Source organism: Camponotus vicinus, unplaced genomic scaffold, assembly GCF_025532165.1.
Source record: "Camponotus vicinus isolate PSW18456_S1 unplaced genomic scaffold, iyCamVici1.0 SCAF_8, whole genome shotgun sequence".
Lineage (NCBI taxonomy): Eukaryota > Metazoa > Arthropoda > Insecta > Hymenoptera > Formicidae > Camponotus > Camponotus vicinus.
Genome location: NW_028141980.1, coordinates 8,386,971 through 8,411,990, shown reverse-complemented (window position 1 = coordinate 8,411,990; position 25,020 = coordinate 8,386,971). Strand labels below are relative to the sequence as shown.

Here is a 25,020-nt window from a genome sequence, read left to right as displayed (position 1 = left end):
CGAAAACAAGCTACAATCGATCTATGGTTTTCGCGTTTCATTTGATTAACAGATTCGATTGCGAATATCGATATATATGCACAAGTCGCACTAAAGTTACACGTCATATGTGTATTTCTATGATATGTTTTTGCATTTTAATAAAATAGCTTACGATTATCCTTAATGCGAGTCAACTGCGCGAGCTGATGCTCGATTCGTCGATGAAATGCTCTCGAAATAGTATGTATATCTTGCATAATGCATAACGTAAGCAGTGGGGATAGAGGATGGCATTCGGTATACGGCATATTAGCTCAAAAACATCCGAAACTGTGTCACGATGGGTCACGCGTGGATATATAGAACACTCGGGAGATTTATATTCGAGTTCTATTTAAAATTCCAATCCTGTTTAAGACGCAATTACATCGGACGTTCTAATTTTTTATTAATATCCCCTATTCCTGCACGCCAACTGTGTAACACATGACACGAAAATCGATATCGTGCAATTTTAGGAGAAGGGAGAGAGCGCACGAGGTTGATCGTTCACGATCACATGTATAATATGGCGATTAAAATCATGCGATGCATAATTAATTAAGAATTGACAGCGCGAGATCGCGCGATAGCGAATCGCCTTCTAACTTCGGGCTTCGGCTCCGGTTCTCATCGAGTGGGATCGATGCGGTTGCCGTGACGACGGGACCGTCAGAGAGACCGAATCGCGTGCGGATGACGGCTGCTGCCAGCGACCAGCGGGTGGCGGACGCCCAGCGCGTGTGCGGGACTTGGCGCTTGGCGCCGCGATGCAGTGACGCTGACGACGTCGTCGCCGTTGCCGTTGGGAGCTCTCGGCCTCGGCCTCGGCCTCGGAGACGATATCGTCGTGCCTCGTCGCGTCGCGTACTCCCGTGAGAGACCGTCGTCCCCGGGCCACGCGGCCGGGCCGAACAATCTCCTCTTCTCCTTCCGGGGACGTTCTTGGATTCTCGCGCGTTGCACGAGAATTTGCCGTCTCGGGCCGACGAGCAACCGCGCCATGCGGTGCCGGCCCCGCCGCACCACCAGGACACCGACACGGACGGGGCGCAGCGTCAGCAGGACGACGACGGGGCGAGCATGCACGGCGGCACCGAGGCCGTCGTGCATCGGGAGGAGACGCCGGCCAAGCTCCTGCTGCTGCGACGATGGAGCGACATGCCGCGTCATCTCCAATTCAATCCGCATATCCACACCGGTTACAGGCCGCTCATGACTATCCGCCAATGTCTCGGTAGCCTCTTCTACATCCACAACGAGACAGTTAATATCCTGACGCACGGTGAGAGAACGGACCTCGAGTTTTCGATGTTGCCTGGATTCGCTTCATTTCTGTCGTTTCATCCTTTTTAATCCGTTCGGTAGCTTTCTAAGGTCTCCAAGATTTTTCACGAACGATGATACTTTATCTGTGTGTACCAAAGATATGGATTCCTGAAAAATCTAATCTTTGATGATCGTATTAATTGATACATTTGTAATCTAAAGAATCTTATGACATTCGCACACAATATCTTTCATTTTGAATTCATTCTAGAATGATATTAAATTAATTTTGAATTAATTCTAGTCTAATATTAATTTAATTTTGAATTAATTCTAGAATAATATTAATGTTTTGGTAATTGTAAAAAAAATAGACAGATAAAGATTATTTATTACTCCAGTCATTTTAAATTTATAATAATCTTTAATCTTAAAACTAGAATATTTATATCTTTTAAAAATTCGATAACATAAAATATGTTTGTAAAATTATTCCATTTAAAAAGAAATTATCAGAGTTTAGAAAAATAAAAAATTATCACAAACAAGCGGATGAAATTAAACGAATCAGTCTGTAAATAAATTTGATCGCGAGATAATACATAGCCATTACCACTCTTCGTACTTTTCATATAAAGTAATAACGTAACGTAACGTTATATCATCCACGAGATTTGCCGTCCTATATTTAACTATATTAAGTGAGAAAAATGGATTGGATCCTTTAATGGTTTTAAAGTCAAGGTGGAATTATCAAGGCCAAACTTCCGTGAAAACATCACGAAGACGCATTGCAGAGTAACGGACACGATCGATGAGAACGAAACCATATAATATTCCCGCCAAAGCCGCGTCTTCATTGATAAATTGTTAACAATACCGCGATATACTAATCAAATAAATCATTTATCATGATTTTCACATGTATATTAGATAAAGTTCGAATAAAGTAACGTGATTGTCCCTCGTGCAACATTGCTTGTTCATGCATAAAATAGACCATAATAGCGCGAACACGAGGGTGAATTTTCGAAATTTTTTTACAGAGCTAGAGTAAGAAACGGAAAGAAAATCTCTTAATCTGTCTTTTAAAATGCTACGAATTATCCACTAATATTTTTTCATATCTTTCGAGAGTTATCTTGGTGTCCTGTCTTCCTCTAATGGACCAACCTGTATATAAATCTCGCGTATCGACCGGCGCACGTGTGCGTGAAATAAAATCTTAGTAGGTCAGAGCTTCCCACTGTATATGGAGAAGCTCGTTAATATAGACCTTTTAAAATGAGTTTTTAAGAAAATTAAAAATTTTTGTGAATATTTCAATCTTTTTCTTAGAATTTTTTTTCAAAATTTATTATTACTTGATTTTGCATTATCATCGTGACACTATTATCAATCCTGGTAATGACTGGTGAGACAGAAAATAATATGTGAATAGAAAGATTAGATAAAATTATTTTTATATCGCATAATTCGTTTAATGAAAATTCTATCTTTATCTCTAATATTAATTAACATTTTTAAATAATGTAATTATTCTCTGTCAAAAAACTTGTGAAAAGTGGATTATCTCAAAGTGACACGTGTACAATATATTTTAAAATAATATCAGAGAAAAAACTTCGTTTTAAAATATATTACTTAAAAGCATCCAATAAATGAGCGATCGCGTATGATTTCAGGATTCGCTATCCTTTACATGTTACTGACCGTACCGCATTTACTTCCATGGAACACAAAAGGAACTCTTGTAGGAATTTTGTCCTGGTGCCATTTGATTGGCGCCGTTAGCCCATGGGTGGGATCCTTTCTGTACCATCTCTTCATGAACGTCAACTACGATGAAGTCTTCTACAGAACACTGCTAAAAGTCGATATGATCGGCATATGGCTATGCCAGAGCTTCGGTGCGTGGTGCATTTATAGATCAGAGCTTTTCTGAAACAAGACAAAAATGAATGAAAGAACTATGACTAGGAAGATGTATGACTAGTCTGTAATTTATATAAGATTTTCTGTATGAAACTTGCTTAATAGATCGATTCTTCAAATAAAGAGCCCTATTAAATTTCTACTTAGATGCAGAGCATCTTATTAAGCAGCTTAAGCGATAGACGCTTTTTTATTTCAGGAGCTATACCGATGATGGTAGCCGCGGTTCATTGCCTCGCCGATAACGTCTGGTATTGCTGCATTTTTATTTACTGCACCCTCAGCATTTGGGGACTTTTCAAGGTGATTTTCTAGCTTACACAGCTAACATTAGTTGATATTTCTCTCTCGTCACGATGACAATTTTAAACGTTTGCACAGGCGATGACTGCGGGATCACCGTGGGAAAGACGTTTGTGTTTTGCCCCTCCTTTCCTAATGAGGATGTTGGTCATGACGTTGAGGTGTTTCGGCATCGGTGGTGGATCACCCGACGCTCTTATACATATAATATTACAGGTTTATTTTTTAGTATTTCTCGTAATAATCGCGTAAGCGAATACCGATATTAATAATAAGAAATTAATTTGCAGGATCTCGTAGCTGTGATAGGTGCATCCATTGGCGCTCTTCGCATTCCAGAGAAATGGATTCCCGGCAGATTGGATCTAGTGTTAAATTCCCATAATGTGATGCATGTAATGGTCGTCCTGGCGGTATGCTCCATGCATACCGCCACTTTGAAGGATATTGCCTGGATGTCCGATCCGTCTACATGCAATAAAACAAGCTATCCTCCTTCGGATCGCGAAGAATTGTGATTAAAATAAGAAACGCGACGGTTTGCTGCAGTCTGTGATAAACCGAGCCTATAACAACTGGCGATTAGTCGAGCGCTTCGACACTTGGAGACCAGAAAGTGTGCTTAATTCTACATATGTAACATAATAGACAAATCTATAAATATTAAAGAAATATAATATATTATACAATATTATAATATATATAATATATTATATATTATATATATTATACATATATATGACAGAGAGTTTATAAGAGTTATTTAATTTGTGATCATTGCAGAACGGTTTGAGTACAATCATGAGTACAAAGTATACGGTTACTTATCATATCGAATGCCGTATGATAATTGGAAATTTATATTTATATCTAATTTATCTATAGTTTCGCTGACGCAAACGATAGATAAATTAATAAAAGTGATAAACTGGCTGATGCGAGTGACAAAGAAGTAAGCCTACTGAGAGAAAGAGAAAAAGCGAGAAAGAGAGAATGGATAAGTAATTTATTTTAAAATATCTGTGCTATGGGTGACAAATAATTGAGAAGAAATATTATTCATATATCTTTTAGTTTTAACGAAGCATTTATACTAAATATGCATAAATTATTTTTATCATAACCAGTAAGAATATTACATTGCATCAAAACTTCTTTCATTTATAGTTTGTAAAATTGAATTCAAAATCTAAAAATAAATTTGCATTGTACGTATTTTAAATTTTTTTTCCATGCCAACATTTTAGCACGATTTCGTGCATTTAAATGCAATTTTATTGTCATTGAGAAATTTAATAATATTCTAACTATAATTCTACGAAAAAATAAGAAATAATATATCTTTATATAGTAAACATAAAGAGAGAAAAAATGCAGAGATTAAAATACTCGAAGCATTAGAAATGAATTTTATGCGAGATAAATATTTATCAGTCACATTCTCTTACAATTCGCTTATTCTTTACATAATTGATTCCTTGAGAACAAATAAGAGTCTATTAAAAGAAGTTAGAAATTTAATAGTCAATTGTATGTACTTTATCAATAAATAGCGGGAGGAAATATACTAGCGGTGATATTTGGAAAGCAATATGTATAAGAAATGTGTTTATTGTTATGACATAACAATTCCAGAATCCAGAGGTCTGCACATTCTTGCGTCCAAAGACACGATTGAACTTAATGTAGCAATGCACGAGAATTTGGGTTTAAAATATTGTTTGAAAGAAAGACTTTAGATATTAGTGTCATTTTTTAAAAATATGTTTAAACATACGTAAAATATATTTAAATACATTAATAGCCTATTTGATGCAATTTAATTGTTAAAGATGATTAATAAATAAAAGTTGCAAATCAATGCTTCGCACATTATTGCAATTTTGCCGCATGAAAATGTTGACAACACGGATTGCGTGATAATTTTACGTAAAAAAGTGTTCAAGTGAGTAAAATAGAGAAATAATGAAACATAGATCATGTATGTAACATAATCTCTCACATGCTTTTGAAAAATCATGTGTGAGCATGTGTGCGTGTATGTGAAATTTATATGTTTATTAAAATTAATCAACATATAGATATTAAGCAAATTTTAATATAATAATAGTGCATCAAATTGTAATTTTATTAATATGGTTTTTCTTTTTGCCCTTTTTATTGTTTTTTATTTTATTCTATTTAAAGAACATGGGCTAAAATATTGACTGACGCAATGCTGTCGTGCAACCGGTTGCTTGCTTCACGGACGGTCCGAAAAACCACCTGCTTAAGTTTATCTTGTTTCACGAGTCCTGAAATATCCGTATATTGTATCTCGAAAAAATTTTTAAACCTTGTGTCAAAGTGGAGCAAGCAATATTTGCGTGGCTGATAAAAAAAAAGTCAAATAAAATTACAAATTTTCGGATTGTGCAGAGATACCTCTATCAAAGTTATCCAACAATATACATATTTCTAAACGTCCATTTTGTTACACATCATTATGTATACATATATGTATATATAGGCTTTTTGTAAAATTAGCCTTTTAAGGAAAAATCAAATTTACAAGAAACCTATAATATACATACATATATATATCCCAAAACAAATAAAACTGTTTTAAAATATAAATCAGTGAATGTTGGTTTCAATTCCAGCATAGTACAATTTATTCTGCATTCGCAACAAAATTGTCCTATAAATATTAACTAGTTTCTACTTTATTCCAGATAGAGAGATATGTAAATTTCAATTTATAGACAATTACAAAATAATTGATCAAGATATAAACTTAATAAAGCCAAGGTTTTTAGATTTACGACTCTATGAAAAGAACTATCTGATAGCAAAAGCAATATAATATAGTGCAAAGTATGAACATATACTTCGCATATCTCCAATGTCGAACTAACATATATACATCTTGCATTTTATACCACAGGTGGATGTACATTGTTATATTTGTTATATTAACAAAATTGTAAATTTTAATAACTTGTACTGTGTTGCCCGAAAAATTTATTTACGTATAATTTTACAAGTTTGTTTTGCGTAATTTTATTCAATACGCGTTTTGAAACTTAACTATGCTAAGGATAAGCAATAATTAGTGAAGTATTAACAGAAAATCTATAATTGCATTCTTGAATATTACACTTTAAGTTCTTAAATATACAACTCATTGTGAAATAATATAAATAATTATTATATGCTTAATAATTATATATTAGATATATAAATAATTTATTTACACCTCCATGTGATTGAGAATGTGTTGTTATCGACATAACTAACATATTTAAAAAAATAGTTGTGATTTACAGGTTGTATAATGTACTAATAGAAACCGTTGTAAAAAATACAACGTAATACGAGAGAAATAAAATATCTTCGAAAATATATACTACATGTAATTCATGATTCACACTAGTACGTGCAAACGTGTACATATTTAATTGAAATTAGATTTTTGCATGTTTATACAATTTGCTGAAAATCACTATTTCTTTCCTGCTAGAATATTTCAAAGTTGTACTCTTCATGATTCATACAATTCATTTGTTGCTACTCTCATCATTGCAATGGAGCTTCACTTTCCTGAGTGTAACTCTTTGACCTGCTGAATTTAAGAGGTGGATATCTGCTGCCGATATGTGGCGACGCTCCAAATTCTCTTACAGATGGTTCCTTTAAGCAAATTTTTGCCTCTTGCCCGTTTTTATATTTCGTGAAAATACTATAACTGATCCACTTTAATTGTGAATTTATTCTTCTACGATGTTTTCGTATCTCGAATTCCTAGAATAATATGCATGTCGGCACATAGTGAAATAGTTTTTGCACACATAAATCTTTCAATTTCAGACTCAGTAGTTAATACTTACAATATGAAATGTTTGTTCGCCACTGTCATGCACTGGCTCTCTTTTTTTTCGTCTATAGGTGAAATTAATTCCTTTAGTTTCTTGTCTTTTTAGCACCAGTGTAACATAATTATTACGTAATCTATAGTGACCAATCAGAACTGATGTATTGCGCGGTACACGATTTCGTAAAGAATTTACGCAATTTTGAGGCTCATCAGTCGATGTCAACATTAAAACTCTTCCTTCAGGAAAAAATCTAAATGCATTGATGAAGAGCAAAGTTAAATTATAGTTTAAGATTATAAGTTATATGTTTCTGCTTTGGATTTTTAATTAATTTTGTAATATGGTTACATATGAAAATAAGACGTTTTATACAAACTGATAATAATACTATACTGAGAAACAGTTATATACCTCAGGTACCGGAAATACTCAACGAGATGCCATGGTCTATAAAAATGATCTTGAAAATTATTTTCTCCATCACGAATATAACTTGTTTTATTGATGTAACATCCGTTGTATCTTAATCTAGGCCGATGCAAGTACATATCTCTCCATGACTGATATTTCGGCTCGCAAGTACCGCAATTCACACCCCATACTCTATGAATAGCGATTCCAAGATTCGATTATGTTAACCAATAACGTTAATGTTTATTGATATTTACCTGACGCACGCCAATCGCCAGATTTCCGCATCTTGCGCAGAGATGTAAAATCCGCGACATACTCTTGAGAACATTTCCAACGATGCGAAATCTAAATCAGAGGACACAACCCATCTTAGAATGTAAAGCACTATCTCCATTGGCAAAGCAGATATATGTGTTGTCTGAAACATATATTTCAAATCAAATGTAATTATATAGTCAAAGAATCAGCCTGTATAAAATATCACATACTGAAAATTATTATTATAGATTTGTAACAAAATACTTACACTTTGTTCAAATTTTGGGAAACATACACATTGATTGCGATTTACAATTTTAGACAATTTTAGAGACAAGTCAGTTTCTTCTTCATCCACTTCATTATAATTTTCGCTGTCATTGCTAGTTGAGTAATCATTGTCTAATGTATCAAGTTGGTCATCAGCATCAAATCTGTCTCTTGTTTTTGCTTTGGTCGATTCATACAACCGGACTTCGATATCAGGAACCAGTTGTACCGCACGCTTATAAAATTGAATTGCCTCGTAAAACTTTCTGCTTTGTTCATGTTCAATACCTTTGAGAAATAAATTCTTCGCCTAAAATAAACAATGCGATATACAACAAAGATATGGTAAAGCTTCTTATTCATTTCTAGACAATAATTAACATACCCTGCTTTCAATAGAAGCTTCATCGCTTGCAACTTCAATGCTAGGCTGTTTTGATGAATGTGTCCTTGGTATATCACGCTTGGGTGATATTGTCAACTCTCGCTGCCACTGTTCCCTGAAAGATGTTAAGGCATCCTCAATGTTTGTTTCATCTTGCAAAGAAGACGCCTCCTCATCGCCTTCATCCATATCATCGCTAGATTCACTGCAATGATTCTGCCAATGCACAAAGCAAGAAATAGTTTAGTGACTAAAATGTGAAAGCATTAATTATTTATGCAGATTTCATACGATACAAATGTATATGTGCATCTGTACATATGATTATTTATCACTATTCATATATACATGTCTGTTACATCATATACATTTTATATTATTTACAGTTGCGTCAGACACACTGTTATATATTGTCATGTATTTTGCTTTGTAGAATCTAACATTTGAGTATCTTTCAGAAGTTTGTGATATTATTAATCCTACGTAAATTTCTCTAAATCTATTATAATGACAGCCAAATATTTTTACTCTAAAAGTAGAGTAAAGATATAAACTCTCAGCTGTTTATTTAATATTTTGCGAACAAAACTAAACATATACACACGAAAACACATGAGAAGACTTTGGCTGTCATTTCTATTCAATTTTGTTCTACAAAGCAAAATACATGACAATATATAACAGTGTGTCTGACGCAACTGTAAATAATATAAAATGTATATGATGTAACACGCATATTGTGGCGACAATATGTCCGACGAGGTTAGATTACCACCAAATATTTCAGCACTCGACGACGCGTTTATTTAGCAACGACAGTCACAGCTGATCATATTTTCACGTACCATTTTTCTCGCTGATCAATTTTCGTCGTTTTGTTTCCTTCAGCGCACGTACTCTCGGTCAGAAAAGCGTACGACACAGCGAAAACACAACTTCGCCAATAGTACCGCCGCCATGGTTCTTGCCTTTCTGCGCGTTTTTCGCGGCAGGCGAAGGTCGTTGCGCGAGCGATAGATTGATTTGACCCCGCTGATGCAATGTAAACACATTGTTCGCATCCTCTGTTACGATGTCCCATTATCGTAATTAATTGTTCCTGAAATTTCCTAAGTTCATTCATTCATTTCTACGAACATAATATGAATTATAAATTAAGAATATAATTTTTATATTATTTGATACATCTCTCTTTTTTTAATTTTTAAATTTAAATTTAAATTTAAACATTTAAATTCAAATTTAAATTTAAATTTAAATTTAAATTTAAAAATTCAAATTTAAAAATTTAAAAATTTAAATTCAAATTTAAAAATTTAAAAATTCAAATGTAAAAATTTAAAAATTTAAATTCAAATTTAAAAATTTAAATTCAAATTTAAATTTAAAAATTTAAAAATTTTTAAATTTTAAATTTTAAAATAATTTTAAAGAGGGATACCAAGCGGATTATGAATTATGATTTTTTAAACATAAAAGTGGCTATAAGTCGGAAACAACTTATTTCCGGACCTATGTTTATATAACTTTTTTTCCTTCTGTTTGGGTCCCGAATCACTTTTCGAAGTAATGCGGGCAATTTTCCGGTCACCTTGTGTGTATATATATATATACATATATATTGGAATAATAATTTAATTAGAATCCAATATTGCGCTGTCTAATATATACTAGAACGAAAGAAGCATCATGTGTAACTAATAAAAAAATATCATACTAAATCCGTAAATTATTTTTAATCTACAATTTATAGATATAGTTTAATTTCCTTTTGAGTGACGGAGTCTTCAAAGTTCCTTCTCGCAAAATGCACGGGAATGCGACAAAAATGGGTTACGGGAACGCGATAATAATATTCAAAAGAGCCGAAAGTAGCAGAAAAGTAGCCGAATCTGTCGCGTACGTGTACGCATGTACGCGGTACATACGTGTTTTAACATCGATGAGGTGTAAGTGACCCCACCTCTCTTTCACGAAACTATCACCTACCTACCTATACCTACGGAGATCATCTTTCCCGGAGTAAAAGCCGAGACCCTGGTGAGCGTGGGCACAGACAGCATCATGCGCTTGGTGAGTACGAAACCACTCATTCACCGATCAGCTTTTCCGCTCGCTCATCAACTTTCCTCCAAATTTTCTCTTCTTTCTTTCTCTTCCACCTGTCACGTTGTCTATCGATCTTTTCTTATTTCCTTCGCGCGATGGTGGATCACGTGCGGTTCAAGTGACAGTGCGGCTCGAATAATCGATCAGATGAGTGCAAAGTGATTAGCGTAAAAAAAAATATATATATATCTGTCATATCATCATAATTAATAATCGGGTGCCTCAAGCTCCAGTTTGGATGCTGATAGAAAGAGTGTAATGTGCGGGGAAGATGCATGGTCCTTTGTACCCTTTATTGGACGAAGCGACTATAACCGCGATAATAAATTCAAGTTCGATCATTAACATGATTATTTAATGAAGTTACTTGGCGATGGCAATCTTTCTTTCCCACGTAGACTATAGGCGCGATCGATGTACTCGCGAGTTTCTACTTTGTTGGAGGAAACCTGCGATGAGCATTTCACGGTGGCTACTTTCTTCTTCCATTATACGTTTCGCGATTTCCAGATATATCGTATCGCTCGCGCGGAAGAGGCGCTTCGCCTCGGTTAACGGTTTCCGATGGGCTACTTGATGAATCGTTGACCCGACGAGATCTCCCATGCGACTTGTCAATCTAATATTTCCGGTTACTCGCTTGGTTAAAATGCGCTAAACTAAAATCATAGGCCGAATGTTGTTAGCGAATTGTATGGATTTGGAAAACGTTCTCGGAGACTACGAGACTGCTACATTGTATCTCTAATTACACAGTTACATGCCGTGAATCTTAATGTATTCGTAAATGATGATTACCGCAAATGTCGCGCGATATAACTTTCATTGTACGCCTATTTTCTATTTAATGAGATATTTGATATCGGTACACATAAACAAATTGTAATATAACCCAAAATTTTTCGTTCTAATAAAGTTAAAAAAGCCATCCCCACTATAACAATTAAAACTAATAAAATCAATCTTAAAAAATTTAATTTAATGTATATCAATATATAATTAATTATTACTTATATATTTATCTAATAAACTCATACAATATATATAATTAAATTCTAAATTTAACACACTAATCTGTCAAAGTAATTAAATATATTATATTTATTATTAATCATTATTAAAAAAAAATTTTTAAATAATTAGTCCTTTCGTACAAAATTATTCACATATAATTATAGATAGAATCCGATCTGGCTCACACCGATCTAAACTCAAATCATGTAAAATTTTAATAGTCGTCAATTGTATTACAATTTTAATAGTAGTCAATTGTATTACAATCTGAAAACTTTCTAAAGTATCATTTATTCTTAAAAAAAAATCTGGCTATTGTTTAAATCATCGAATAAAGACTCGTAATAAACGTTTACTTCATACTTGATTTTTAAAGTTTACAACGGCATCGATACAAAAGTAATGAGACTCTTGAGATATCAATTTAGAAAGAAGAAAGCAATAAATCGCGTTAATTTATAGTCACTGATTCGGATAAAAGGTAGAGAGATCATTCTCTCTGCGATTCGCCGTTCAAAGTCCTCTTTACGCTTGCGGCAATTTACCGTGAAGTGTGCTAGCTCATTATGAATCGCATTAATGAATCGACGCGCTCTGTTGAAGTCGCTGGACTGTCAGTAGATCAATTTCTATTCTCCGCTCGAATCTTCGAGGTGCAACACGCGAGCGTCATAAATATGCGCATTGGAAGCCTAACGACCCAGTTGTCATGTAGTACGGTCGTGCATGGCGCTAATTAAGGTCGAAATCGGAGTTTCGCGGATGGATCTGAGCTAGCGAGGGTCGATACGCGCGTTAATCCGATAACGATCGAGATTGATGGAACTTTGTATATAAAAAATATAAAGCGAAGTTTCTTGAATTGCAAGCTTATCCTCGTTGCAGTCTAGATGCATAAGATTCATGCTCTCTCTTTGTACAAGGTCGACGTGTGGACCAGAACCAAGATTAAAACTGCATAGTGTGCGTTATAAGATTGCGATTTTTCATTTGAAATCGGCAAAGAAACGATATAATCTAATCGAAATAATCTAATCGATGAATTTGATAGATCTGATAAAAAGTCCGATAATGATCGAGATTGATGGAACTTTGTATATAAAAAAAATAGAGCGAAGTTTCTTGAATTGCAAGCTTATCCTCGTTGCAGTCTAGATGCATAAGATCCATGCTCTCTCTTTGTACAAGGTCGACGTGTGGACCAGAACCAAGATTAAAACTGCATAGTGTGCGTTATAAGATTGTGATTTTTCATTTGAAATCGGCAAAGAAACGATATAATCTAATCGATGAATTTGATAGATCTGATAAAAAGTCCGATAACGATCGAGATTGATGGAACTTTGTATATAAAAAAAATAGAGCGAAGTTTCTTGAATTGCAAGCTTATCCTCGTTGCAGTCTAGATGCATAAGATCCATGCTCTCTCTTTGTACAAGGTCGACGTGTGGACTAGAACCAAGATTAAAACCGCATAGTGTGCGTTATAAGATTGCGATTTTTCATTTGAAATCGGCAAAGAAACGATATAATCTAATCGAAATAATCTAATCGATGAATTTGATAGATCTGATAAAAAGTCCGATAACGATCGAGATTGATGGAACTTTGTATATAAAAAAAATAGAGCGAAGTTTCTTGAATTGCAAGCTTATCCTCGTTGCAGTCTAGATGCATAAGATCCATGCTCTCTCTTTGTACAAGGTCGACGTGTGGACCAGAACCAAGATTAAAACCGCATAGTGTGCGTTATAAGATTGCGATTTTTCATTTGAAATCGGCAAAGAAACGATATAATCTAATCGAAATAATCTAATCGATGAATTTGATAGATCTGATAAAACGTGTCATTGAATTCATGACACGATCGTGTAACGTTTCCTCAGTTTTCACTTGGAATTATTTCTCGATCGATTTCTATCGTAATCACGGTAAGGAATGGTATCTTTTCAAGAATCTTTATTCGAAAACCTCTTAATGCGTGGTCACGTCGACGAGATGCTCTTAGTTGACGACGCGCGTTTGGAGAGAAAGTAATTATTAGGGATCGATGACACGGAAAGATGGGTGTGACGGATATACCCGCGAGACGCGACGAGTTCGACGACCGACGAAGTAGATGGCATCTTTTTCGAGCGCCGCGGGAAGAAAGTTCTTCTCCTTTTTTCCCCCCTCCGCCTTCATTCCGCTGGAGATCCATTCCGAGAGATAAAAGCCGGACTTGCGGTAAAAAGAGCCCCGTATTACATGGGGCAGGTAGCTCTTACGAAACGGCCTACCGACAATGCCAATCTCGTGAGGAGTGCCCGAGGAAATTTGCGCTAGGATTCAGAACGACACGTAATACGCGCAACTGGAGAGGCTCCCACCCGTTGAAAGAGTTCCGGCCATTTCGTAACCGATGTATCAACATGATTGATCCGCACCAACAGATCCGGCTATGCTAGAAAACGCCGTAACATTTACGACTTCCTTAATAATCGCGAAGAGGAGTCAGCTTCGCGGTCCGTTGAATCGGCGATTTTTCGCAAGTCGAAAGTGGAAAGCCCCTCGGCATCCTTTCCGAACTTTTCTCTCATCGGCCCCGTAGACCTCTCGTCGCCGTCCGACATCACGTACGACGTCGGAACAATCATTGTTTAATCGGCTCCCACGCCTCGAATTTTTCACGCTTGCCTCTATCCCTCGTGCTTCTACCTCGATGACTCTTCACGTCTGAACCTTAACGTGAAAAGGTTTCGATCGCTATCAAAGCTGCGCGGAAAGTTTGAAATATTCTATGATAGATCAGTGATTGGAGTAAATAGAGATTTTAAGAGAATTCGAATCGATTGTCGAGTTTGGTAGATTGAAAAATAACATGTCCGGTCAAAATGAATGATTTTGAACAACCAAGCCGGTTCTTCGACAGAGGCCTTCGATCTCTCGAAACTTTCACTCCAAACTTGCAATACGATACGGTGCTTTGCACGGTGCATTCGCGTTTAATTGCATTCATGCGCATCGGGTTCATCTTTCATCGCTGAATTTGTACGTTATTCAACGCCAAGGACTCGTTGTATAATCGAAACGTACTTGGCGACACTCCTGGTGAAGTGCACTTTCACGCATCTCCCATTTCCGCGTTTCTGTACACGAAATCCGAAATCTACAAGATATCACGATACATCGTGATGCAACTAGCGGAAAGTTCATTATTTGGGAAAAGGAAAAGCACGAAATAAATCTTGTTAATTGAATGCGTAATTTTTCTTGAGGAGAGAAAATTTTAAAAGTGGTCTCTCTCTCTATTTATCTATCTCTTTTTCCTATAAAGTTTAATTATCTTTACAATCCAATTCATCAGACAATTTGTGATTAAAAAAAATGACAACACGCCGCGTATTATCTTGCGTTTTTTATCTCATTCTTAATTTTATTTAGCAAGAATCTTCATGAAGATTTTTATGTCATCGAAATTGAATCAAAGTTCATTATTTGGAAAAAGAAAAAGCATGAAATAAATCTTGTTAATTGATTGCGTAATTTTTCTCGAGGAGAGAAAATTTTAAAAGTGGTCTCTCTCTCTATTTATCTATCTCTTTTTCCTATAAAGTTTAATTATCTTTACTTTCAATTCCAATTCATCAGGCAATTTGTGATTTAAAAAAAAGTGATACAACACGCCGCGTATTATCTTGCGTTCTTTCATTCTTAATTTTATTTAGCAAGAAATCTTTATAAAATTTTTATATATAATGTTTAAATTATTATTTCATCGAAATTGATTGCACTTGGCAGAGAAAACTGATTGTTACCCGGCGGTTGTACCATTGTTATCTCCACTGAACATGATTATTAGATGTGAAATCGCTAAGCGGTCAAATTTGATTGGAGTTATTTTCGAATCTAACCAATTAGCTTCGTGCAGTACGAGTACTATAGATCGTCTAACAGTTTTCTTCGCTCATTACAAGACTTGGTCCATTATTTGCTTAAATTGATCTCGAGATAATACATATTGTTATACAGAAATCGTAATGGCCATAATCAAGATAATTTAGTGGTAAGCGTAGTTAAGCCAACATTCTTCAAATCTTTCATGACTTAATGCAAAATTCATACAAACTTTGTATTATATCGGAAATCGATTCTTCTCTGGAATTCAGATTTTCAGAATAGTCATTGTGCCACAATCTTTTAATTTCTTTACAGACACTTCAATAAATCGATTCGGCTTAAAAGAGCTTATAATAATTTTGGGAGATCCTCTATTCTAATTATTCATTTCTAACATAAACTTATTATTTATTGCGAGATATAAGTGAGTCACGCCAGTTCTGATTTGTTTATTTGCATCGATATCAGATATAAAAAATCGATTCTACATTGGTTGAAAAATTTGCATTATTAAAATTAACATCGAGGATTTTAGGATATACTTCGTAATTTATATATTATATATATAATTAAAATATATAAATGTACGAACGTGCTTTTTGCATCCTTTCAATTTAATGAATGATCTAAAAATGCTGCTTCGAACAATCTATAATTTACGACAAAATTCAAAATGGAAATTTATTTATAATTTTCTGCAGCATATTTTAATACACATATGTACCTCAAGATGCACGTGTTTTGCTTCTTCCAATGTTTCCTTTGTTACACGATATGTAAAATTAATAGAAATAAATAGAATTTTGCGTGCCCCGAATTTTTTCTCGCTGCAAATTATTGTTAAAAATCAAGAAGAGTTACGCTGTCACTTTGTGTTAGGGAAAAAAATGTGATTGGGCGTGTTACTCCGTAAGATGATGTTGCGTCAAGTCGATTCATAATCCGGCACAAAAGGCCGAGCCTGCCTGAGTTTGTACGACGATCTTTCATGCTCATCGCACCGGCAAGAGGCGAGTAAAGCAAGTTCACGAGCGGTGCGCATCCTCGACATACTCTGCCGAGTGAAAGTGCCGCCACATCAGCTCTCGCGGTTTCTTCTTCCTCATCTTCTGCTTCCTCTACGCACCAGTGGTGTTATGCGCGGGCCGGATCAATGTGACGAGTTCTCTCACGCTATTTCCCCACCTGCAATCGCACGACGTGAACAAGATGCCGTGATCGGTCTCATTTCTTCCTTTTTTCTTTCTTTCTCTCTTTCTCTTCGGTTCACGTGACAAGTTTCTCGATAATCATTATCCTATTTTGTCGCATTCTGATCGATAGCAAGTATCGTATATTTTGTGTTATACATATAATCTTATTCAAAGGAATTTATTAAAGTTGAAACTAGATATTTTAATCATTTATATCTGTTTTTATCATTAAAGCTTTATTTTTCTCAATTTTACTATTAATTTTAGACACATATATGTATTTATTTTTCTTAAGACATCTATAATGATGTCTGTAAGATCTCTTAGCATTTGTTAATGATTAATTTTGCATTTTTTTGGAAACCAATTTGCTTTTTCAAATAATATAGAAATATCTGAAAAATGATTGTATAATAACAAAGATTAATATAGAAAGCGTACAAGAGAAAAGAAAGGAATAACGATTCTCCGTATTAGTTCGTTTTAAAAAATTTCTCAAAATTTGGATGTAGCAACTTGGAAGCCAGAATCATGTTGAGCGTAAAAAACAATTATGGGAAATAATTATAATTACTATTCTCTCTCTTTCTTTGTGTTTGAAATTATTTTGTTGAACTGTGTTGAATTGGAGCTTGACTGTCTTAGCCTGATTATTGTTATGGAGCAATTAACTTCGACAGATGTTGATTATTGTCGCCATCCATTTAATTGCAGCTTTCGATCTATTAAATATTCGTCGATAGTTTTGATGCTCGTGTGCCACTTTTAAAAAGTTTATACCTGACAAAACAATCGATCAAATGATACTCAGTCAATAGAATTGTGGATTCTTGAATTTTTAATATTATTATTCGATTCATTTAGATCTTTATTACAAGTGAAATTTCAATAATATAAGCAAACATAATTTTAATTTTAACGACGCACACACATGTAACGCAAGCAAAGAGAAAAGAGAAAGAGATCTAAGATTTTATATGCATTTTATATGCATTTTATATGCAATATTTTCTATCGCACATTAGTAATATCAACCCAGCGATACAGTCATTCTGTTAGGCGCGGTGAAACTCGCACGGCGCACTCTCTGCGCTAGAAAATGACGGGTCAAGAGTTCGCAACGCGAGGAGAACATTCGCATAGTCAAAGATTCGCGATAGCCAAATATGACACGGATCCTTTTAACAACCGGTCGGGACAATCCATCGCGTTATTTGTCTTCCGCCTCGCAACTTTTCTTCCCCTGGAGCGCACGCACTCACGCATATTTATGCGGCTCTCGACTTTTGCGAGAGTTTTGCGGTTGATTAATTAGCGAGTTTGCGATTATTATGCAAAGAATTACTTAACGCGCGTCGTGTCTATAAATCCGAGCGACGCGGTGACACATGTCAAGCGCGGCGATTATGTTTGGCCCGGCGAGTTTCGAAAGTGAAACCGACCACGTCAAAGCTGCAACAACGCGAATCAGTCCCAACCTCGTCCGGACTATTATTATTAAGTGGTAAGACACCTGCGAGTGCCTTCCTCCCGTTTGTGAACGGTGGAAGATTAATGGGATGCTGGACCAAACGGGAGGACACCCGTACGAGTTTAGAAAGTTCCCAAAGTTGTCTAAGGCCCAAGTTACTTGCGATATACATGTGTCGTACCTTCATTTTTTTTTTAAATTTATAATTGCGAAGGAAGAACTCGAATACAAATGCGGAGTCTCGCGTTCGCCCACTTCAGTCGTCCTCGAGTGAATAAAGAAACGTGGCTCTTACGTTTCTCCGAGGAAATATTCGAAGTCTCGTTCCTGAGAAATTTACGACGAACCAATTAATTGTTAGATGAGATCGAGATCAAGAGGAAGGGGGCGAGAGATAAGTTTTATAAGGCAGAAGCGCGCGTTAAACGCGGCAATTCCCCCGTTTTATTGTGTGCAAATTACGGGGATAGTTTACAGACGCGCATCTCCAACGCTTTCCTTTTGCGGCAAAAGCGTTGGCACTTAAGCGCGGGCTCTTGTGCGAAGAATACATAATTCGATGATGTACCACGCTTGCTCGCATCGTTGACCCTCGGCATGTCGTTTCGTTGTCTTTTCTCTGGGTGTAACTTTCTTTGCAAATGTCAAAGGTTCTCGTGTAAGAGAACCGCAGCGTAGACTGACGCTTTTTTTTTCTTTTTTTTTCGTCTACACGTTTATGAACGCTTAGAATTCCCGCCAGAAATTCTCGCCGATTTTTCTCTCTTCGCGGGACTTATGGTTGACAGTAACGTCAATAACTCTTCTCTCGCGATGCGTATGCATCGTAGTTGGACTCCCATGGAGATTTGACGAAGCGGGGTGAAAGTTCAAAGCCTGTAATCGCTTCTGGTGGGTAGCTCGTAACCTTTCCAAAAGGGCGTAGTCGTTCGACTGTAAATCGACGACGCTCCTGATTTGCGTTTGAATAATTTTCGGATCACAAGTCTAGGACGACTTGTTTTAATGACGAATCATTAAGCGCTGTCCGCGACGTCCTTCACGCCATTCGTCACGTATCATTATGAAAATGAAAGGAGTAAGACGTGGCTATTAATAGAAGGCAGCACTTTTCCAAATTGTCTATAATTACCTGAGATGATGCGAAGACGAATAGTTTTAGATGTCAAAGTCAAAGATGCGATTATTGTTGATGGTTCAATAGTAAAAAGAAATTATTCATTGATTAAAAAATCGCACGGATATAATATCTATTTTAATTTCTATAATTTTAGAAAGCAAAAGAAGATTTATCCATTACTTTTAATGAATCGTTCTTACATTTATTAGTTTGGTACAATATTTAATATCACGAAATAATCGAAAGAACAAAGTAAAATGTTCTTCAACAAATCACCATTTTTTTTTTAAATTCAACAAAAGTTAAAATCAATCATGTAACGCGCGAATGTTAAAGAAATGAAGTATCTACAAAAGTCTTCAATCTACAAAAATGTTAAAGGGATTAAGTATCTACAAAAGTCTTCGATTATTCCCAGCGATATAACAAAGCTTCGATACATCAGGAGTTTCTCTCCGCTTAAATACCAAAGTTTATTCCCAAGAAGCGCGTACTGCGTACGTACGTAATTAAAGATACGCTTCTAATTGCATTCGGTTTCAAGAGAAACATAATGGGATCTCTGTCGAGTTCTTTCATTTATCTCTTCTTTTCTGGATCATCTCCTTGTAATTCGTCAAACGATTATCCTTGGCAATATTTTATCGCGCGGAGCAAGATATTCTAAAAACGCATTTGTATTTCATAATAATATAGCAGGGAAAAATACTGTACAGCCCGCACGTGAAATGTGCTAATAAATAAATAAATAGCTTAAAGTTTCATCGAGAGCTCATTACACTTGCTACACGCGGTCCTCAACTTTCCGAACGTGTCTGCACGTTTAATTATGCGCGAGCGTGTCTCTTCGGCGATGTCAAGCGTGTACGTGTAATTACATAAAACATGCAAACTATTGGTCTCGCTCGCACGACTCGAAAGCTGTAGGCAGATACGTATTTACTGTATTTTTAGGAGGAGAAAATCGCCTGGGGCCTCTCTTCCACTCATAACGGGACTAACAGGACATAGACCGAATGGACAAACTTTAGTTTTCGATCTCTCTCGAATCAATATAGTGAAACCCAATCATATATGGATGTCTATTCTTATCGTAAATAATTTTATATCCTTGATGATTAATCTTTTCCTAGATAACTTTGCCCCTTTGGGAATTTGAATATTCGGGTACGAATTTTAGCTTTCGATCTATCTCGAATCAATACAATAAACCCAATCATATATAGATGTCTATTCTTATCGTCAATAATTTTATATCCTTGATGATTAGTCTTTTTCTAGATAACTTTGCCCCTTTGGGAATTTGAACATTCGGGAACGAATTTTAGCTTTCGATCTATCTCGAATCAATACAATAAACCCAATCATATATAGATATCTATTCTTATCGTAGATAACCTTATACTCTTGATGATTCACCTTTTCTTGAATAATTTTCTTCCCTTGATAATTTGGATTTTCGCGAATAAATTTTGCTATGATGGCTTCACTTTATTTCGTGGCGAATAATATTGCTTTCTAATAATATCAAACGTAATCTATGTAACGCAATATTATATTAATATATCTGTTATAATTTTGCAGATAGCCGTAACGATTCTACTGGCAGTAGTCTGCCTGGTTAGGTCTCAGAAATCTGAGATCTCAGCCAAAGGCCTTGAATTTGCGCCCGCCCCAGTGAAGCTCGACAAGAACCTGCGACAAGCATTGTTAAAGGCGCTAACGGAACTGGAGGCCGAGTCGGCGGAGCAGCGAAAAGACGATGATGAGAAATCGTTTGTCACGACTGTCAAAAAGACTTTCGACAATGTCCTCAAAAATACGAATCTGAATACAAATATCGGCGTGATACCGAAAGCCTCCTTGTCGTTCGACGATTTCCCGGGAGATGAAGAAATTCCCAACGAGGAGAAGCTGCAAAATTCAAGCTTCCTCGAATCGAAGAAGTACGTTTCTCCGAGTTCATCGCCGATGATCATAGAAAAAGCTAGTTACGACGACGCTAGAAGCTTCCACGTGCACAATGTAATTGTCCCGGACAAGAATCCATCGACTTATTTGTCGCGAAGCGAGTCCAAAGTAGATTTGTTGGAAACGAAAAATTTAAAGAGTTCCCCAAGTTCATCTTCGGTCAACAGAATCGAGAGTGTGACGTTGAAGCCGATCACGCTGTCTGAGAGCTTAACGCAAAGTGCGACCAATGGACTCGTGAGTACCAATGCGTTAATTGCGCCGAAACCAACTGTATCTAGTCCGACTGTTTCGCCCAAAGACAACGTCACTTTGCCTTCTTCCGACGTAAATAAGGAAAAATCTCCAGCGGAGGAAGTGAAAATCTTTCAGGCGCCTCTTGTGGCAGCCTTCACGGTACAACAGGACGAGCTCGGTGTTCCGAAGAGTGTCGTGCCGATTTACAGACAATCGGGTGACGGACAAGCTCTGACTCTTCAAGAGCAATTGGAGTTTAAGCAAAAGATATTGGAGCAACAGCTGGCGGAACTGCAACAGCAGCAAATTCAGCAGACCCAGTTTCTCATTAGACAACGTCAGCTTTACGAGCAGCAATTGAGACAGAAGCAGCAGCAACTGTATTTGCAGGAACAGGCTAGAATCAAGCAGTTTGAGGAGCAGGCCAAGATCAAGCAACTGGAGGAGCAGCGCTTGAAGCAACTTGAAGAACAGAGAATTTATCGTTTGAATCAGCACAATCACTTTCCTTTGCAGAAGCAGCACATTTTCCAACAGACGAACGTGTTGCCGCTTCAGGCACCTCTGGACCCTGCTGTTCATCTTCAGCCGAGTGTATCCCTGGAAGTTCCCAACGTCGCTGCGCCGCCGCTATTCCGTACAAACTATCAGGAACAGTTGCAATTCCAACAGTTTCAACAGCAACCTCAGCAACCTCATCAGCAACCTCAGCAACATCACCAGCAACCTCAGCAACATCACCAGCAACCTCAGCAACATCACCAGCAACCTCAGCAACATCACCAGCAACCTCAGCAACATCACCAGCAGCGATTGCATCAGAACTTTGTGTCGTTTCCTACCGATTTTCAACCACCTGTAGCTCCGGCTACCAGATTCAACAGACAGGAGGCCTTCAACGCAGTTGGTAATTTCGGCTTCAATCTAGACAACAAGCAACCGCCTCCGTCGAGGAACACGTTCAACTTTATCGCGCCAACAAGGAATCCCAATACATTCATTTACAATCCTTACACGCAATTTAGGCAGACTCTCCCGACGAGAGTACAACAGACACCTGCCAAGCAGATTCAGCGTTTGCTTTATCAGTCGGGCATCGCCGGTGAATTGGGCAACGTGCAGGGCCCGGGTGCCGAGGATCTCAACATCGTGTCCAAGGTGTTGGCGTTAAACGTCGGAGCGTTGCCCAATCAGAATTATCAACTTGCGAGTAATCGCGGCAAGTTGGGAAGCGCGTGAGAATAGAGGCAGACGAGCATAATCGATATAAGACTTCGACGAGTCGTGTAAATTACTACAGGACGATATTAGCAAGGTGAAATCGAGCTCTCTCTCTCTCTCTCTCTCTCTCTCTCTCTCTCTCTTTCTCTCAATTCTTCCATTTACCTTGCTCTTCCCTCTTGTTTATCTCTTCTTTCTATCATATCCTTTACATCTCTAATTTTTCAAAGATTCTCTTTGATTCTGACACATGCACGCACACACATACATTAAGATGCAAATCAGCTATATATATGCACGTAGAACAGAACGACAATGAGAAATGCTTATTCATGGCTCGCGAGAGAACGCGATGACTCGGTACGTTCAATAGTATACAAACCATGACGATAGTAACCTTGAATACTGGCATCTCTGAGTGAAATCGAATCGATTGCCCGGTTACCTCCCGCGAGATTTTACTCTCCTACGATTTTACGTCTCGACGGCCGTACGCGTGAAAAGTTTATTCTAGGAGAGAATAATCGGTATGTAATGAAGAAGCCACCGTTTCCTTAATAAACGTAATGATATTAATTACAATTGTACGTACTTCACACAAGGACTTGTCAGTAGTAGCGCGGCCTTCCCGAGCTTGAATTACGCAAGTTCGCATTTAGTTGCAACATAGACACTCTGTATATAATTGTGCGACTCCAGTTTCACTTCCTTATATCTATTCCTTTTGTGGCGGCACTTTCCTCTATTTCATTCTTGATAGAATAGCGTACACGCGATTGGGCACCGCCAACTTCTTCGACAATCGTACAAGACACGCTCAATAGAAAAGAAGCACGTAATCATAAAACGTAATATAGCTGTAGAAACATAAGTAGATTTCAACAGGGAAAATTAATTCTTATGTTTTTCCATCGAAGCAAGGCAAAGTCTTGCCGGACTCACACGTTAATTGTATAATTATCGTCTTGGGTTTGATTATGATTTCGTTCAAGAATATATCGCGTGAAATTTAAACTTGGAAAATTCATAAATTTGTACAAGCCTTTTAAATTAAAAATAATTTCTTACGTATTTTTGATGCCAAATTCATAATAAAATATGCATTTAAAGAGATTATTTATATCTCAAGATAAAAAATAAAAAAATATATACATTTCTCTATCTATTTGACCACTTTTCCAGTTACAGCTCTATCGAAAAAAATGTCAGACCCAAGTTTTGCATTAAAGACAACCAAAACTCTACCGCTGATTAGCACGTTTTACGACTTGTATCGTATATTGTGTGTGTATATTGTTCGTATTAGTCTTAACACAGAGAGCTCGCTCGGGGGATCAGAGGTCTCGCCAAGTCGTGCATCGGGATTGAAAACGCTTCTTCTACTGTAAATAAACTTTCCCCGGTCCGATATACCCCTCCATACACAATACCGGCAAAGAAGCCGTCGACGCGAGAGAGACACATCTCGCGCGTGTATATACGTGTGTATGTCCTCAATTTCACAAACGTTTGGCACAGATCCGTGATTTCACCCGCGAGGCGGGCGAATCGACGAATCTCGTGGGACGTCGGATGTCTCTTCTGTTTGATTAAATTATTAATATTATTCGGCCAGATATAAATAATCGTGAATCTTCTCATCACATTTATTAGGGATGTATTATTATAATTAATTACAGTGTCAGTTTAAATATATCTTAAATATATTCTTGCCTGTTTATATCAAGCTTTGTCTCGAAATCGATGTTGGTTGCGATGCGCTCTTGGCGAGAGCGACTATGTAAGCGAAAGTTGACAGCGATTCGTTCATAAATGCGGATCCTTTACGAGCGCCAGCTGAGAGACTTGCGCGACTGAATATATATATAACATTAAAATATAAAATAACATTAAAATAAAAAGTATTAGATATATAATTAATATATATAAATATATGTATTTGCGCTTATAATTTATCTGATGCTGGATTGTATGAACCTTGTATAAATGTTAATAAACTAATTTGTTTACAAACAATCGTATTATGTCAAATAAATAGCGGACTAAAAATATGTAGGGATTTTACTTTAAAAACATCTAAAAAATGTAAGACG

At 36.6% G+C, this 25,020-nt stretch overlaps 3 protein-coding genes across 4 annotated transcripts; 2 read left to right on the top strand and 1 right to left on the bottom strand.

Moving 5' to 3' along the window:
* The first annotated feature begins 690 nt into the window (after positions 1–690).
* LOC145975810 (progestin and adipoQ receptor family member 4) lies at positions 691–6,898 on the top strand. 2 transcript variants are annotated; one of them, XR_014440089.1, is made up of 6 exons: positions 691–1,306; positions 2,976–3,200; positions 3,425–3,528; positions 3,607–3,744; positions 3,819–4,144; positions 4,312–6,898. XR_014440089.1 is itself a non-coding variant. In XM_083106559.1 (5 exons), exons 1-5 carry the CDS (start codon positions 1,105–1,107, stop codon positions 4,044–4,046), a joined length of 897 nt encoding a protein of 298 aa, XP_082962685.1. In that variant the 5' UTR covers positions 692–1,104; the 3' UTR covers positions 4,047–6,898. The 2 variants fall into 2 exon arrangements, 1 of the variants encoding a protein (XP_082962685.1); XM_083106559.1 differs by having other exon boundaries at positions 692–1,306; positions 3,819–6,898.
* On the bottom strand, positions 6,629–9,709 carry LOC145975809 (F-box only protein 9). The gene is made up of 7 exons (XM_083106558.1): positions 9,558–9,709; positions 8,713–8,928; positions 8,326–8,637; positions 8,054–8,217; positions 7,797–7,988; positions 7,398–7,635; positions 6,629–7,311 (listed from the first exon to the last, which is right to left on the bottom strand). The coding sequence occupies exons 1-7, from the start codon at positions 9,558–9,560 to the stop codon at positions 7,087–7,089; spliced, it is 1,350 nt and encodes a 449-aa protein (XP_082962684.1). The 5' UTR covers positions 9,561–9,709; the 3' UTR covers positions 6,629–7,086.
* A 1,036-nt stretch (positions 9,710–10,745) lies between these two features.
* On the top strand, positions 10,746–24,955 carry LOC145975721 (uncharacterized). Its single transcript, XM_083106390.1, has 2 exons — positions 10,746–10,785; positions 21,083–24,955. Exons 1-2 carry the CDS (start codon positions 10,777–10,779, stop codon positions 22,943–22,945), a joined length of 1,872 nt encoding a protein of 623 aa, XP_082962516.1. The 5' UTR covers positions 10,746–10,776; the 3' UTR covers positions 22,946–24,955.
* The last annotated feature ends 65 nt before the right edge of the window (positions 24,956–25,020 follow it).